General features: G+C 32.7%; 1 protein-coding gene across 4 annotated transcripts in view; it reads left to right on the top strand.

Moving 5' to 3' along the window:
* Positions 1–17,572, top strand: part of SPAG16 (sperm associated antigen 16) — a 1,164,736-nt gene extending 1,147,164 nt beyond the window's left edge. For all 4 annotated transcript variants that reach the window (XM_032754635.2, XM_058438740.1, XM_058438747.1 and 1 more), the window contains one exon: positions 17,210–17,572. In XM_032754635.2, coding sequence (XP_032610526.1) covers positions 17,210–17,430 — 221 coding nt within the window. In that variant the 3' untranslated portion in view covers positions 17,431–17,572. The remainder of the gene's footprint in view (positions 1–17,209) is intronic.
* Positions 17,573–17,914: the final 342 nt, after the last annotated feature.

The following is a 17,914-nucleotide window of genomic DNA, read 5'->3' as shown; positions in this document are numbered from 1 at the left end:
GATAACTGGGTAGAATTATATAAGAGTAATATTCTCTCTTAATAAGAAGTCCATAGAAAATGTTTGAAATTGATATATTAAGAAATGCTAGTGGAATTCATTATTATCCAAAATATATTGTTTTCCAAAGAAGCAGAAGCAGCTAAAATAATTTAAAGTAGGTATTGCTGGGAATGAAACCTCGTGGTGGAAGGGTTTAAGGCAGAAATTATTTTTCACTATAGGTCTATATAACTTGATTTCTTAAACCATGTCATATATTTTCTCAACAAAAGTTACAATTGAAGCACAAATATCTTGTATGAAAATAGTCATCTAATATCTTCTTGAAATTAAACATATTTTCGTGAATCTCAGACAGTTTATAGTGGGTAACTTATCTTTGTTTTGGTTGAATGTTACAATAGTTTATGCTCTGCTCTTTGGCTTTCAGCCCCTGAAGGAAATATACAAAATTTGGCTTTGTCTTGCCATATCCCATCTATCACCAGGTAGGGAAGTTTTGTTCAATGATGCCCCAAATTGAGTTTAATATGTTATTTTTTAATCTTAGACTAGTCCACTGAATAATAAACATAAAAGGCAAGATATTTATTTCAGTATGTACTCAATGGAAATTAGTATTTTCAGGTCTAAAAAATTTTTATCAATATTTTCCCCAAATAGCAAAATAAACTAAAATATAATTATATAAAATATAATTAATGAAAATAAATTGTTATACATATCAAGATCATTTAATTCAAAATGTGTGTTTGCGCAGAATTAAACATGATCCTATATCTCTTTTGCATTTGATTGGAACAAAGGATATTTTAGACCCCCAATGCTTTACAACACTCATTATGTGAAATTGGGGAAAAAAAACCCAGAAAATTGTTATACATGAGAAATAATGAAGGTATTAATTTCTAGAAAAAGAAACATATCAAAGCTTTAGATTTGCTCTGAAAAAAAATGTTTTAAAGGGTGAATATTGTGCTATTTTGAAGAGACTCCTAATTTAGAAAGCTCAAATAATGTCTATTTTTTAAAATGGAATCTTTCTCCAGTCATAGGAAATGTACCACCACAACTATGTAATCAATGTGAAGCAGATGGTGGAGCAATTATCTGGTGTATTTGGGCACTACCATTGGCCAATACACAGAATATGGGCCAGGAAATTTATTCTGTGTTTTCAAGCTGCTTTTGGGTTGTGATGGATAGTGTTGCTTAATGAAAATCTTTGTATTAATTTAGTTTCCATTTTACAGTCCTCATCTAAATAGGCATCTCTCTTTGTCTCTGTCTCTTTCTGTCTCTATTTCTCTCTCTGTGCCTCTTTTTCTGAGTGTCTTTTTCTCTTTCTCTCTCTCTCTTTCCAAGTAAGAGCTATACAGTGATGATTTTAGAAATCTAATAATTTGAGCTTTATTTTTAAATATCAGCATAGCTTGTTACTTTTTTTTGAGGAAATAGCTACTCCCTATACCAGTGTATAAATCTGAGTTATTTCATTTACTTAAAATCATCTAGAGGGTTCACAATTGAGAGAAGACACTATTTTGCTGATTCTGGATTATGTACTTGAGTAAAAAAAACTTTAAAAATACATTTTAAAGCACTTAGGATAATATCATCCTAAGTAAGAGATATTTTACCTTTAATTCCAACTGAAAATTAGCTATTAACCTCATATTAGTTTCAAACTTTTATTTCTTACTTTGTCTTTTTAGATCAGTTTTAGTTTCACAGAAAAATTGAAAGTACAGAGATTTCCCATATATCCCCTATCCCCACACATGCACAGCCTCCTCGATTATCAAAATCCCCTGCCGAACCTAAATGACACATCATTATCCTTCAAAAGAGTTCACTTTTGGTGTGGATTTGGACAAATGTATAATGACATGTATCCATCATGATACTACAGTATCACAGAATAGTTTCACTGGCCTGAAAATCCTGTGTGTTCTGCCTGTTCATCCCTACCTCCCCACAACTCCTGGCAACCACAGATCTTTTTATTATCTCCATAGTTTTGCCTTATCCAACATGTCACATAGTAAAAATCATACAGTATGTAGCCTTGGCTGATTGGTTTATTTCACTTAGTAGTATGCATTTATGTTTCCTCCATGCCTTTTCATGGCTTGTTAGCTCATTTCTTTTTATCACTGAAGAATATTCCATTGTCTGGAATGTACCACCCTTTATTAATTCACTTACTGAAGGACATCTTGGTTGCTTTCAACTTTTGGCAATTATGAATGAAGCTTCTATAAACATTCTTGTACAAGCTTTTATGTGTTTTATGTGGACATAAATTTCCACCTCCTTTGGGTAAATACAAAGGAACACAATTGTGAAATAATTGGCAAGAGTATGTTTACTTTTGTAAGCAAACTGCCAAAACATCTTCCAAAGTAGCTGTAACATTTTGCATCCTCACCAGCAAGGAATGAATGTTCGTGTTGCTCCACATTCTCACCAGCATTTGGTGTTGTCATTATTCTGGTGTATAGTGATACCTTACTGCTGTTTTAATTTGCATTTCCCTGATGACATATGACAATGGGCCTCTTTTCATATGCTTATTCACCATCTGTCTATCTTCTTTGGTAAGGTTGTTTAAGGTATTTGACCCATTTTTAAATATTTTTATGATAAGTTTTATTTTAGGTTCAATGTGCAGATTTGTGATATAGGTAAACTGCATGTGACAGGGGTTTGGTGTTCAAATTAGTTCATCACCCAGGTAATAAGCATAGTACCCGATAGGTATTTTTTTCTGATCCTCTTCCTCCTCCCACCCTCCACCCTTAAATAGGCCCTGGTGATTTTTTTTTTACCTTTTTGTGTCCTTGTGTTCTTATCATTTAGCTCTCACTTATAAGTGAGAACATGCAGTATTTGGTTTTCTGTTCCTGTGTTAGTTTGCTTAAGATAATGGCCTCCAGCTCCATCCATGTTGCTGCAAAGACATAATCTCATTCTTTGTTATGGCTGCATAGTATTCCATGGTATATATGTACCAATTTTTCTTTAACCAGTCTTCAGTTGATGGGATTTATGTTGACTCTATGTCTTAGCTATTGTGTATAGTGCTGCAATGAACATACGTGTGCATGTGTCTTTATGGTAGAGTGATTAATATTCTTTTGGGTATAAACCCAATAATTGCTGGGTTGAATAGTAATTCTGCTTCAAGTTCTTCTGCGAATCATCACACTGCTTTCCACAATGTTGGCCCATTTTTTAATTAGGTTGTTTTCTTATTCTTGAGTTTTAAGAGTTTTTTGTATAGTTTGGATAATAGTCCTTTATCAGATATGTCTTTTGCAAATATTTTGTACCAGGCTCTGCCTTGGCTTTTCATTATTTACTTTAATAAAGTCCTCCAGTTTTTTTTAATGATTATATTTAGTATCTTCATTTATCACTCACTATTTTGCTCTGCAGTTGCTAAAAGTACTTAGACACAATGTGTATATACCTAGTTTTAGAATACTTCGTACTTCTCTGATAATTCAAAATTTTTAGTTCTGTATATAAGAAATGACTACATGGTAATAATTGTGATCTGTGATTAATATTTTTTAATGTTTTATTGTTTTCATTTTCCAAGCATACATAGAAGTGAAGAAAATAATCTAATAAGTCCCATTTATCTACTACCCAGGTTTGACAACTATTAATATTTTGTCAGTTTTGTTTCATTGATCCCTTCTTCTTACATGCTCATGTGTTTTGTTCTTAAGATTCTGAATTCCCAAAAAATATATTTTTCAATTGAAATATTGACAACAGCAAAATAGTATGGTTTCTCAAAATGACTCCACAAAATAATTTTTATCTATTTGGTTGTTTATGTTCTTATACATTATTTTAAAAAATGATTTCTTTAGAAATGACTGAAATATTTAGTACTCAGAACTTTTTATAGATCCACATCAAGATCTTTTGAACACGTGCAAAGTTGCCACTGAAACATAAAATGTATCATCTTTGATAAATAGCCCTTAAAAAAAGCAATTTTCTTTAGCTTTTTTTCCTAAAAATACTGGGATTACTAGGAAAGTATAAAAACTATACCGTGTGTTTCTAATTTTAGAGTTTATAACAATTTTATTCTGTTTAATATAATAAAATCCAGTGCAGCTTGCTGTAATTGTTTATTTTGGGGAGATACTCTAGTGTATGAAAGCCACTGAGATATTAATAATCATAGTATCTAGTTAATGCAAAAAAGCTTGAATTTATATAATTTTTTTAATTTTCTTTTTTTTCTTGAGATGGAGTCTCACTCTGTCTCCAGGCTGGAATGCAGTGGTGCAATCTCGGCTCACTGCAACTTCCACCTCCTGGATTCAAGCGATTCTCCTGCCTCAGCCTCTCAAGTAGCTGGGACTACAGGCGTGCACCACCATGCCCAGCTAATTTTTGTATTTTTAGTAGAGACGGGGTTTTGCCACATTGGCCAGGATGGTCTCAATCTCCTGACCTCGTGATCTGCCCACCTTGGCCTCCCAAAGTGCTGGGATTACAGGCATGAGCCCCCGCGCCCGGCCATGTTTTTTAATTTTCTAATGCAGATTGCTTGTCGTATAGGTGTTCAAATTTTTCTATTCCTTTGCAACTATAATTCCCACTTTACCCCTACCTTCCCTGCAGTTTATCCTTGGGAGTTTTTGCATTTAATAGCCCCACTGTAGATCAAGGGACGCCAAACATTGGTAGTCTATTTAACAAAATACTTCAGCTGATTTCTTGATAAAACTAGATGCAATTTATTTGCATAAGAGTCTTTTAGGAGGCAAGAGGGTAGATAGTCAAATGTAAAGACAATAGAAGGTAAAGTATGGTTTTCAAGGCCTACAAGGTGGCTTATTATTTCTTTGTTTTCTTCTCTAATGCAAAAATTGGCTCTGAATTGCACGTCTGGAATGACTATCCGAAGTAGAATTTTGTAAAATGCCTGGTGTTATTCCTCCTAAAATGACAGCATCTTGTTCTTCATTTGGGTAATTCTCCTTATGCACTCTCACTTGTTCTGGTCAGCACTTAATCCTGGCCTGGTGAATTAGTAAATCACACCCTTCCGCCTGCCAGCCACATGATCCAAGCTAACCAATAAGGGAAAGTGTTTACCCCTTATGAGACTGCTAGGCAATAGAAGTACTCTTTCCATGGAATTTGAATTTGGTAGGCCATGAGCCTGAACCAAGACTACCAAGTAGATAGAGTCTGCCTCAGTCTGGATTTACACTGCTAGAATCAGAATACAGAGACAATGAAAGAAGGCATCCTAATAACATCATTCCAACCTCTTGATCCAGCCATTATTGGAGTCAGTTTATTTGTATTTCCGTGTGATAAATATATTTGTTAAACTTTAAAAAAAATTTTCCCTTTGCCACATTGAGTTGACTTTCCTTCACTTGCAGCTGAAAATACCCTAATATTCCATTTATTCAGACAAGTCAAAGTCCATATTTTCTAATAATTGCACTGCCAACTTTGCCATTTTTATGGCTCCTGTATATAGCTAAATCATGCGTGCCTCATTACTTTAACTCCAAGTACTCATCAGTGCCCTTAATCTCAAATTGTCTACTAGCTGTTAGCAGAAGCCCATTTGATCCAAGTGGACTACCAGATGAAGAGGTTAACAGTGAGAAAGTATGATGGAGAGAGGCTGAATAAAGAACATACTAATCACATGTTGCTTTAAATTTTCTATGAGATATAAAGCCAGGTCATCGGAATATAATATTATAGAATGTTAGCTGAAATTTCCATAAAGATGCCTTCACAGAATTATGAGTTAATATAAATTTATTTAGCAGTTCATGTAGCAGCCAAATTAGCTTAACTTTCTGGCATAACTACTTTTGTTTCCCCTCAGGCTGCAGGATAGAGGAAATTTTATAGACATACTTGGTTGGCATCCTTGTTCAAATCCTAGCTCTGTTATCTTAATGGAGGTCTTTCATGTCTCTATGATTCAATATCTTTCTCTGTAAAATGAAAATAATAATGTTGCCTTTGCATTTGATTGTAAGGATTAGATAATACAACAGATGTGAAGTAGTTGGGAAAAAGTGAGATAATAATTGTAAACTAGTGGTTCCATCTTTTCTTATCAAGCACTTCAAGTTATTTAAAAGGAAATCTCCATTAGGTATTAGGTCTGTGGGACTTACTCAGGTAATAAATAGTGACATATATAAAATTTAGAGCTAATCTATGATTTCAGAGAGTTTAATAGTTTTTAATCATCAGATTATACTACATACTACATTTAAACTAATTAATTTAGCCATTCCCAGTTCATACAAGACCTTCACATTTGATATTGCAGCCATTCTTTTGCTCTTGTGAGGAGGGTATCCATCTCAATTATAATTCTTTTATCACATATTTGCACATCTTTTTTCTACTATAACTATTAATGGTGTAGTGATGCTGATTTATCACTTAGGCTCTTTTACCTAACAATGTTGCCCTGAAGTAGGAAAGGATGAAGTTCTAAAATTAGGATGTAATTATTAACGATTCACCATCTGAACATTAACTAACAGAATCTGACAGTGGCTTTCCCCACAGACAAATCTACACATTCAAGAAAGAGGATTCCTTTATAATGAAGTTAGTTCTGACCCCAATGTACATTAAGAGAAAAACACCCAAAATATTATAACTCTGACTTTTAGAGTCTTAAAATGTAGTTATGGTTTGAGTAGTAAAATCTGAGCAATACTAAGGGTGGTTTTGTTACTTTACAGTGAGACAAAAATGATTAATTTTTTAATTAAATTTTTGATATTAAATATAAGCCGTTCGTTCCTTTGCCTATTTCTAAACAATGAAGAAGAATATATCATAGTCTACGATTTGCTATGAATTATGTTTTGTGATGGCTTATGGAATCCTCAGAACTGAATTGGAACTTGCGTTTCCTCTGTCATCAGTCAGCAAAAGCTTTTCTGAAATGTTTGCAAAGCTCCAGATGTGTGGGGTCCCTGAATAAATATTATTCCAACACTGATCAGCTGCATAGGTGAAGACCAAGTTAGGAAACAGGTCTACAAGGATTTCTTAATGAAAGCAGGTGGCCGTTGATATTTTAAACAGATTCAATAATTAATTAGAACATTTTTAGGACTTTAGGTGCATTTCACAAGGGATTTCTGTAATATTCAGAAGGTAGCCCATGTAGGAAAGCACCTGTTCAAGATCATCATTCATGCTCTTCTAATGGGTGGAAATATTTTTAAAACTACACATAGGCCAAAAGTTCTGTTCCTAGCAAGGTAGACTTAATTTTTTTTATTTATTCACATGCTATAGTTTAGGAATTTCTGGAGAATCAAAGAACTGCCTTCCTAAGACATGGATTTCATGTTAAAGACAGAAAAAGATTACAGTTCCCCCATGGCTGCAGATTTTGCAATCACAGATTCAACCAATCACAGATTGAAAGTATTCGAAAAAACAGTATAACAAAAATGATATAAAAATATAACAACGATTTATGTAACATTTATATTGTATTAGGTATTATAAGTAATCCAGAAATGATTTAAAGTACACAGGAGGATATGCATAGGTTATATGCAAAAACTCTGCCATTTTATAGAAGGGACTTGAGCATCTGAAGCGTTTGGTATCTGTGGGTTGGGAAGGACCTGGAACCAACACCCCCATAGACACAGAGGAGCAACTTATATTTGTTTAAAACCGTTTTTGGCAAACTTCTAAAACAGACTCTGTGCAATAAAATTCACCTGCTTAATAAGTCACATTCCATACCAAGTTCACATAATGGTAGATTATCCTCAACTTCCATGTGTTTGATGTCCATTAAATATTTCATGTTTTCTAAGTAAGGTAAACAAATCTGTCGACTAGAGCTCTGAAGATACTGAAGCCTTCCCTTCCTTCTCTGTTACCATTTTTTGTGATATGAACTTCTACCAAGATAAATTTAAAATGCATTTGTTTTATACTCCATGTTTTACACTTTGACATCAACTAATCTTTGCTCACAAAAGAAAAGTTAGGACCCTTTAGCATTAATGCACATCGTAAAAAATGCTGGAAAAGTTTTTAAATTGTTACTAGCACTTAGGCAAGTTAAATTCGCAAGCAATATTTTTTTCTGAAATGCATTGATCAGCAGTAAGGTACAAAATAAACTAAATCACATTTCATATCTCCTTTCTGTGGTGTTTTTGAAATTCTGAGTAATGACCCTGGTTGAGCCATTAATGCAAATCCTCAAAACTTAAGTAGTTTCTTGATACTTTTCATTTTGAGGCATCTTTTAAAGAAACAGCAGATGCCTCTCCACATGCATTCGAAAAATCAATAAAATTAATCAATAACACTCTCCACAGGTAATAAATGTTCAGAAGCATTTCTGCCTATCTATAGTGATTGAGAGAATTTCTTCAAATCGGTTCTGATGTGTATAAAAATCATTTCCTTATTGATCAAAGTTTCTCTTCCTTGATGTGTTATTTCATATATGGCACACAATGGTTTTTGTCTCTATTCTTGTATATTTGTGGTAAATTTCTTATGATCTGTGTATGAGACTCCTTTGAATAAAATATAAAATGAGTATTTTGTTTCTCTGGAGAAACCTATTGCTCAAAATTTAACCAAAGAATGAATAATCATGAGAAATTACTGAAGTTATTGTAATGAAAAACGTAATGATGTATTTCATTCACATTTTTATTATTTATAAAAAGCTTAAAAGGTTTGAGTTGCTTCTATTTCTTATAACAAAGCTCCATTCATGCAGACACATTCCTCTAATCCAGAATGACACTATTACTGACTATATAAATAATAGAAAAGTGCATAGTTTTAGCCAATTGCTGACTCATAATATTGCTGGAAAATGTAACATGTTCAAACCTATAAGTGAATTTTGTAACCTTTTTGCTAGTGTATGTGTTATGTGTTTAGACACAGACTAATAAGAAAAATAGATATTCTGAATTTTCTGAACATAAAGAAATTTAAAGTTTTGATAGATATGACATTTAATAATTCTCATTAAAAATGACTGTATTTAATTAACCCAACCAACTTATATATCCACAGTTACCTTAACTAACAGTGCCTGATAACTGGTAGCTCACTGGGGAAATTGTATTTGATCAATCAAAGAGTCCCCCAAGGAAACACAACTCTTAACTCTTGATATATTAACTAGTGTTGTGAATTATTCCTCTAACAAAAAATCAAATATTTCTGTCAACATTATTTAATAAATTTCATAACTAACATAGGGTGCTCCATTACAAAATGGCATCATTTGACCAGTTAATACACCACCACAGTAAGTGTGCCTCAACCAGTGTCTTCTTCAAACTTGGATTTATTAACAAGTTTCATGCCTCTCAGTGGTTTTTCCTTAGAATTTCAGGGAATAGGAATTTTCATATTGACAACCGAGGTCCAATACCTCTCTCTACCTTAGATGATTTTACCTTACCAATCTATCAAATTAATTTTTTCTCTTCTTAATTCTTAAAATAAGTTGAGTTGAGATCTTTCAGCAAAACATGAACTGTATTTTTTTTCAGGAACAATTAGTGTAAATAATTGGATAAAATATATTCACTGTATTCAAAAATATTATTTGGGTGAGGCTAAGGGGATGTTTGCCAATATAGAAAGCATAAGCATTGGAAAGAAAATATAATCCGGTTTGTTTCCCCTATATCAAAAATTAAATGACAATTTTTTAATGACATCTTAATATAAAATACCCAAAGATATGGAAGTGTCTTTTCTGCCCACTAAGGCACTGCGTACATTGGATGGTCTCCTGAAACTCTAAAAGAATAGGGCAGCCTTCCTGAGTTTCTCACTTATTCTCAGGAAACTAGTTGTACAACCGGATTCTTGGAATCAATAGATGCCACTAGGGTGACCATGAATATACAATTTTTAATATATTTCTTTTACTTATGTACAAATTAATTTAAATATATTCCTAGAGATGAGCATAGATTCACACTGGAAACTGGAGTGGCACACTCAAGAGAGACTTTGATAGATACATCTCTCCATCATGTTGTGTTTTAGTAAGGACAGCTGAATCAAAGTGGAAGGGATGACATGGAGCCAATAAAAAAAAAAAATTCATCTGGGCATATCATAAAGGATAACAGCATGAGCCTTGGAGTCATATAGACCTCAAATCCGGATGCCATCACTTACAAGCTGTGTGGCCTTGGAGAAGTTGCTTTTCTCTCTAAACTTCATTTCCCACCTCTGTAAAGCAGAGTATATGCTAGTATTTTCTAATAAAAATATGTGTTATGTGACATACTATGATAATAGTATGTTGATAATTTTAAATTTTCTAGTAGACACATTTTTAAAGAACAGGTAAAACTGATTATTTATTTATATATTTATGTTGATATATGAGATATATTTATACTTATTAATTATATACATATAAAATATGTTAAAATCTATAAAATGTACCCAAACGGCATCATATCAACAAGTAATCAATATAAAAATGAGTAATAGCCTATTTTACATTCTTTCTTCATTTGAAACCTGGTGAGCATTTTACAATTACAGCACATTCCAATTTGTACTAACCACATTTCACATGCTCAATAGCTACATGTGTGTCACAGCTGCTATAATGGATAGTATAGGTATAACCTACCCCATAGGGTTATTGAAGAATAAAATGAGATAATGCAAGTAAAGGACTTAGAACAGTGCTTGGCAAATAATACGTACTACAAATGGTAGTGTGGAAGCTGCTACTATTATCCACTGATATTGATTATAATAGCTTCCTTGCTCTGCTAGGGGAATGGAAAAATATATGGCATGGCCCCTGTTCCTAGGTAATTATGAAGTTAAGAATGTAAGACAAATACATAGTTAACTAGAATTTTTGACATCTTATTATCACATGAATGGTACGAATGAAATGCAGTAAGTGCTCAGAAAAGGCAGATCTTCTATGAGGGATCCCTTGTACCAACTTGGTGAAGAAAATCATTTTGAACTAGGATTTAATAGGTAGGTTGATTTTTGTTAGGAAGTAATGGTTAGGGACCGTGGAGACAGGTAGGAAAAATATTCCACTACAGGGAATTACAGAAGAAACAATCCAAAGGTAGGGAAGTGAAAAATATATTCAAGAAATGAGGGCAAATTGATGGAGAGCACAGAGTTCATGTAAGAGTGTACTTGAGTTAGCAAATGCAGATTTGTATCAGAGTGTCGAGATCTTAAAACCCATGCTAAGATACTTGGACATTATTCAGTGTCTGAAAGAAATAGTAAAAAGAGCACCGATTTAGGAGCCAAAGATCTGATTTCAGCCATATTCTGCAACTGCCACATGTGCATTTTCTTAACTTGGCCAAGTTACTTCAGCTCAGCTGTTTTATTTGTAACATAAGATGGTTAGATCTAAAACAAAACAAAACCTGAGAACGTCAGAGATGAAAAGGGCCTCTTTGTCGTTGTTGCTGCTGCTACTGCTTTCATTGTTCTGTTTATATTTGTGGTATTTTAGGATGAGGGTAGCATTACTGAAGAAATGCCTCAGGAATTAATATAGGTAGATTTAAAAGTAAAAATGTGAAAATGAAAAGATCATTTTGAGAATCGTTTCAGTCGTCCTAGTATCTTAAGAAAAAGGATTTTAACTAATATTGTGGACATAACAGTTGGAAATATTAATAAATGGTTGGGTTGGATTATAGAAAATTTGTTTAAAAAAAGAATGGCTAGGACTTGGATTGAAGGTGGAGAGGGAGGCAAACTGAGAAATGAATTTTATTACAGTTTGGAGTCTAGGAAAAAAGATAATTAGTATTCATAATAGAAATGGTAGAATCAGAGAGATAATTTGGCTGGAGATATGGAAAGGGATGTAAAATGAGTGTTTTTAGTTATCGGGTACAATTTTTAGTACATATTACATATGCATTAGAATGTATGTATTTAGAGATTAATGGATATATATAAAGTTACTTTTGCAAGGACATGAATATTTTAGTTTTGGAGTTTCACAAAGTAGTAGAATCAACATTAAGTAAAACAATTATGAGATTAACATGAGCATTAAAGTTAAGAACTTAAGCAACTAGAGAATTCAGTGATATTCATAAAGAAGCCCCAAAGTGTGACACTTATCTGAGTCTTTTTTGCTTATTTTTGTTATTATTTTAGAGACAGGGACTTGCTCTACCACCCAGAATGGAGTGTAACAGTGGGAATAGCTCACTGCAGCCTTGAACTCCTGGACTCCAGCAATCCTCTTGCCTTAGCCTCCACAGTAGCTAGGACTACAAATGCATGCCACCATGCCTGGCTAATTTTCTTTCAAATTTTTGTAGAGATGGAGTCTCACTATGTTGTCCAAGCTGGTTTCAAACTTTGGCCTCAAGTGATCCTCCTGCCTTGGCCTCTGAAAGCTTTGGGATTACAGGCATAAACCCATTTGGCCCTAAATCTTAATTTATAACTAAAGCCAGTAAATGAAGCAAGACTTTTTGAGTAATAAAGTTTTCAATTCAAATCCCAATTCAAGGCCGGGCGCAGTGGCTCATGCCTGTAATCCCAACACTTTGGGAGGTCAAGGTGGGTGGATTACCTGAGGTCAGAAGTTCAAGACCAGCAGGGCAAACATGGTAAAACCCCATCTCTACTAAAAACACAAAAAATTAGCTGGCTGTGGTGGCAGGCATCTACAATCCCAGCTACTCCAGAGGCTGAGGCAGGAGAATCACTTAAACCCGGGAGGTGGAGGTTGCAGTGAGCAGAGATTGTGCCACCACACTCAAGCCTGGGCAGCAAGAGTGAAAGTCCATCTCAAAAAAATAAATAAATAAAGTAAATCCCAATTCAACCTTCTGTGAGTCTCCTTCTTCATTTTCTAGGAGGAAAGAATAGCTACATCACAGGGTTGAGTGAAAAACATGTGATGTAAAAAAGAAAGCTCTAGACACTCAGTAAATGAGGGTTACCATCAACTCATTCCAGTAAACCTGGATGACAAAGAAATGGGCTCAAACCCTTTCTATTTAAAAATGTCATAAAGGTTTTTGTGCTCCTACTTGTAACACACTATGACTCTTCAAGCAACAAGCACGTATTAAGTACTGATAAGTCAAGTTCCATGATTATAAAAAAAATTGCAATAATAAGCAGCATACATCTCAACCTTAAGGAGAATTTGGCTACATGAGAAGGAAAGTAAGTATTGAAAGGTTTAAGATAACTCCTGGTTATTCTAGGTGTACACTGTCAAAATCAAATTGACTTCTCACATGTTTCTAAAATTAATTTAAAATTTAATAAAAATTAATGAAAATCGATTGAAAAGTTTTAAAAATTGTAGCTAGAAAAGGTGTCAATATTACACATTTTATTAGCATGAAAGTAAGAGTTTCCAAATTATGCTAGTTTATATAAAGTGATTTTTACACCCAGATAAAATTTTACCACTCAATTTGTATGGATTAATTCATTCTATAAACTTCTTCAAGGGATTCTATTGTTAATAATGCTTAAATTAGTAAGTATATTCAAATATTCAAGTTTTTATACCAAATTCAATTGAAACGGTTATGCCTAAGATATTAGTGAAGCTATTTATTAAAATAAATACAGCATATAAAGGAACTATGTTGTGTTAAGAAAGTTATAAATTTATTTAGAACTAACTTTGAGAGACCCTCTAATTTATACAATTTGATTGAATCATTTAATAGCAGAGCAATACTTTGAGGTTAGGAGAAATTTAATTCTTGTCTTCAAAGCCAAAAGGAGTTGGCAAATTCATCCAATAGAGTAAAATGGACAGCAGCATATGCTCCTCATTGAGTCCTACTGGTCAACAGAAAAGGTATTGATTTACTAAACATGAAAATATTCTAAAGTCTTGGCAGATAAAAATAAATATCAATTATATTTTTAAGACATATGAAGGAGTCATAATCACTCAATGTTGATATATACTGAGTTATTTGAATAAAAAGGAGCAGTTACAAAATTAAATCAATCTTCTCCCTAGACTGTTTATTTTCTTTCCATTCTGTGAAAAGTATGACATCCTTATAACTTGAATGTTAACAAAAGAAAAAAAGCAAGGCATTTTTTACATAACAGATGTTTAAACATTTATGTGTATTTTAAAATACCTTTATAAATCAATTTTGACCATTTTTATTTTTAACCTGTTGGTAAACTACTCTGTTTTTAATCACAAATTTAATTCATGTGATTTTTATGGAATGTGTGTATTCATAAATTGTTATAATTATTCTTGTTAAAATACTAAGATAAATAACAATTTAATAATCTGTTCAGAAATTACATGTTACAAGACAATATTTTGCTTTTAATATTTTAGTAAAAGATTTAAAGTAAAAATAAATTATTTAATTTCACATTTTTTAAAGAGACATATTTACTTCAACATGAACATTATTAGTTCAGGTTTCACATAAATTCTCATGACACTATTTAAAATTGTATTTCTACCATATTTTCATTCCATTGACCAAGTTCTGATATAGTTATATCTTTTATTCTCCCTAAATTTATCATTAAGACCCTGACATTCATATGACAAGTGATTTGCAGGGTGGTTTGTTTTTCATTGCCAATAATCACGAGATTTAAAAAGATATCCATGCACTTCTCCATAAACGCTTTCTCTATAAATGCTCCACTTTGTGGAGATGCTACCAGTAATGAGACTGTGGCATTTTTTATTTTGTTTCTGAGAGTACCTCTTCTCTCTCAAACCAATTGGATACTAAAGTACTAATGTAGCAATTGACATACCCTGGTAAGTAATTTTGAACATTTTCTAACTTAGAAAGAGGTTAGCATCCCTGTTCCCAGCAAAACTAATTTTTAAGTCACACATTATATGCCATGTAATAATCCAATATACTTTAAATGAAGTTGAACATGATTATAAATTTATATTCATTTTAGGAATTAGTTACGATACATACTCAGTCTTGCAATCTTCTGAAAATGAATTCAGGTAAACCTGAAAAATCTCATAATAAATTTGCTGACCAAAATCTGTTCTTGAAAAAACAAATTTTTGGAACACCTGAGGCATGGTGCTATTGAATTAATATGAGGTTCCAATATCATGTTCTGTATTTTATTGAACAAACTTTCAGAAATTACCAGAGCCTTCATAAATATTTCCAATTATTATTTTTACAGATGTGAATAATGATTTAAAGCTAAATAGTTTTCTTTTTCTTTATGGACTTGGTTCTGTCTGGTGTTGTTTGGTTTCACAAATAGAAAAGATTATTTACTCCCCTTTTCAGCAGTTGCATAAAGACTACAAGAAAAAAAGTTATTTGGGAAAGTCACAAACAGCAATTGCCTATAGAGTGAGGTTGGAAGTGAAATCCATATGTAATGCCTCTGTCAGCAAAGACCTGGGAGAAAATGGTTTATAATAAATATTCACATCTGCTGCTTTGGACACTCTAATCCATCCTAAGGATCTTTGCTGTGTCAGGTTTTGTTCTAGATGAAGAAGCCCAGTAGTTATAAAGGTTTGCAAATAGGCTGTATTTATCATGGTTAGCTTTACTTTTATAACTTTTCTGTTTTAGAGGTATTCATGATGATTGGGGGTAAAATTTGTGATTAAATATTTCACTATAGCTTTTATGGTGATATAAGTCTTATTATAATAAGATAGAATTCTTATTATAAAATGGATCAATGCTATTTTCACAATATATCACTTACCTAAAATCTGTCAAGAAGGCATCATTGATAACAATGCTATGCTGGCTGTGGAAAGCAATGGCTAAAAGCCCAGGCTCTGGATTCAAAGTGCTGTGATTAAATGCTAGCTCCTTCTATACCTAGGGTGTCATTGTGAGCAAGTTACTTTGCCTTTCCAGGCCTCTATTTCTTCACCTACATACAGGAGGCATTTTTTACATAACAGATATTTAAGCATTTTTAAATAGTACTAACTATTTAAAATACAGATAAATAGTACTATTTAATATTTTAAATAGTACTACTAGTACTATTAGTACTATTTAAAATATTAAATAGTTAATACTATTAGTACTATTTAAAATATTGAATAGTTAATACTATTTCTTTATCATTAGATTACTGTAAGGATCATACGGAATTATCCATATAAAGCACTAAATATAGTATCTATCACATTAAAAGAGTTTAATAAGTTTTAAATGTTATTACTGCAACAATAATATGCCTTCTAAGTATGATTAAATAATCCCATGGATAGTACTAATGTCATACTTATTTATGTAAACATATCCTATTGTTTTACTTATGTAAGTAAACATATGTAAACATATGTTATGTAAATATATCCTATTATGTAAACATATCCTATTGTTTTACTTAACTCCAAGTCCCATGATAGTTTGTTACTGGACTTCCTTAATAAAAATATTAATTAAAATTGGATCCTTGATTTGTTTTCACTTTGAGGAAATGAGCCACTAAAAAATATATGGTACAAAAATTATGCAAATACTCTGTGCTGTATTTAGCCATCTTATGTAACAAAAATTTATCAAAATTTGAATTCTAAGCTAGAGTAAAAACTCCCAAGTCATTTTGAAATGGAAGTACTTATTTCCACTTCAGCTTCAAAAAAATATTTGTTGAGTTCATGAGTATCACAATTTTTAAAGCAGGAATGTATATTGAGTTGTAAGTAATGATTAACATAATTATTATAAATAAGTTTAAAGAAGAATACAAATATGTTTTCCATAAATTTTGAAAGCTATGCTTTTAAAACTTTTTAACATATAATTTATTTGAAAAAGAAAGTTGCCTTGCATAGTTGCATAATTGCTTTCAATCTCATCGCCTCAAAATGCTTTATTAATCACAAATATAAAAGAAAAGTAGGATGTTTGATGAAATCTGCATATAAAGGAGGTAGACCATTAGGCTCTATGTTCCAATTCGAAAATTTTATAACCTAATTATTGATGTGTCTTAATTTTGACTCAACTTATTTCTTATACCTACAGGAGCTACTGCATATTTAATAACTGACTCCTAACACAGAATGCTAATTGAAAAAAATCTAATGTTTCATTGCTTATAAACTGTGAACACTTGAAATAAAACTTTGATTCATTCTCTCTCTCTCCTCTATCTCTGTCTCCCTCAGGTCAAGTTTTAGCTCAGGCAAGTGGCAATGGTGTTATCCATTTGCTAGATCTTAAATCTGGGGAGATTCACAAATTGATGGGCCACGAAAACGAAGCACACACGGTTGTGTTTTCTCACGACGGGGAGACTCTGTTTTCTGGAGGCTCTGACGGCACAGTTCGAACGTGGTCTTCACCCTCAGCACATCCCGCTGCAGAGGGCATTCCCTTTAAGGCTTGAAAATGCCCCCCTGTAGTCCCAAACCAGTAAATAACTGGTTAAATGTGCCAGCAGGTAACATTTACAGTCTGCTTTAAAACATGCTTTGGACATATATTTTAGTGCTCATACTGTTACTAATAAAAAAATAACTTTATGCTCACCCATTTGTGTCAGGGTCCTTTTTCTCTCTCATTTTGATAAGAATTTAGAGACACGGCATCTTTGCTAGGGGTTTTGAAAGAAACAGCTTTACAATGACGCCTAATGACAGACTAGATGAATTACAGGAGACTGATTTTTAATGTTAGAGAACAAACTGCAGGAAAACCTGGCTACTTTAAAAAAAAAAAAAAAAATCAGATCCAAGCTGCAGGAAGACCTGAAGTTTAATCATGCAGCACCAGGGAAGTCTTTCTGCCACCAAAGGGTCAAACAGAATCGACGAGCATACGTTTTCACAGATTGTTTGACAATGATTATGCTTTATCTATTAATAATAATT

Source organism: Hylobates moloch, unplaced genomic scaffold (assembly GCF_009828535.3).
Source record: "Hylobates moloch isolate HMO894 unplaced genomic scaffold, HMol_V3 SCAFFOLD_1, whole genome shotgun sequence".
In the NCBI taxonomy this organism is placed as follows: Eukaryota; Metazoa; Chordata; class Mammalia; order Primates; family Hylobatidae; genus Hylobates; species Hylobates moloch.
This window is presented reverse-complemented; position numbering and strand designations above follow the sequence as displayed.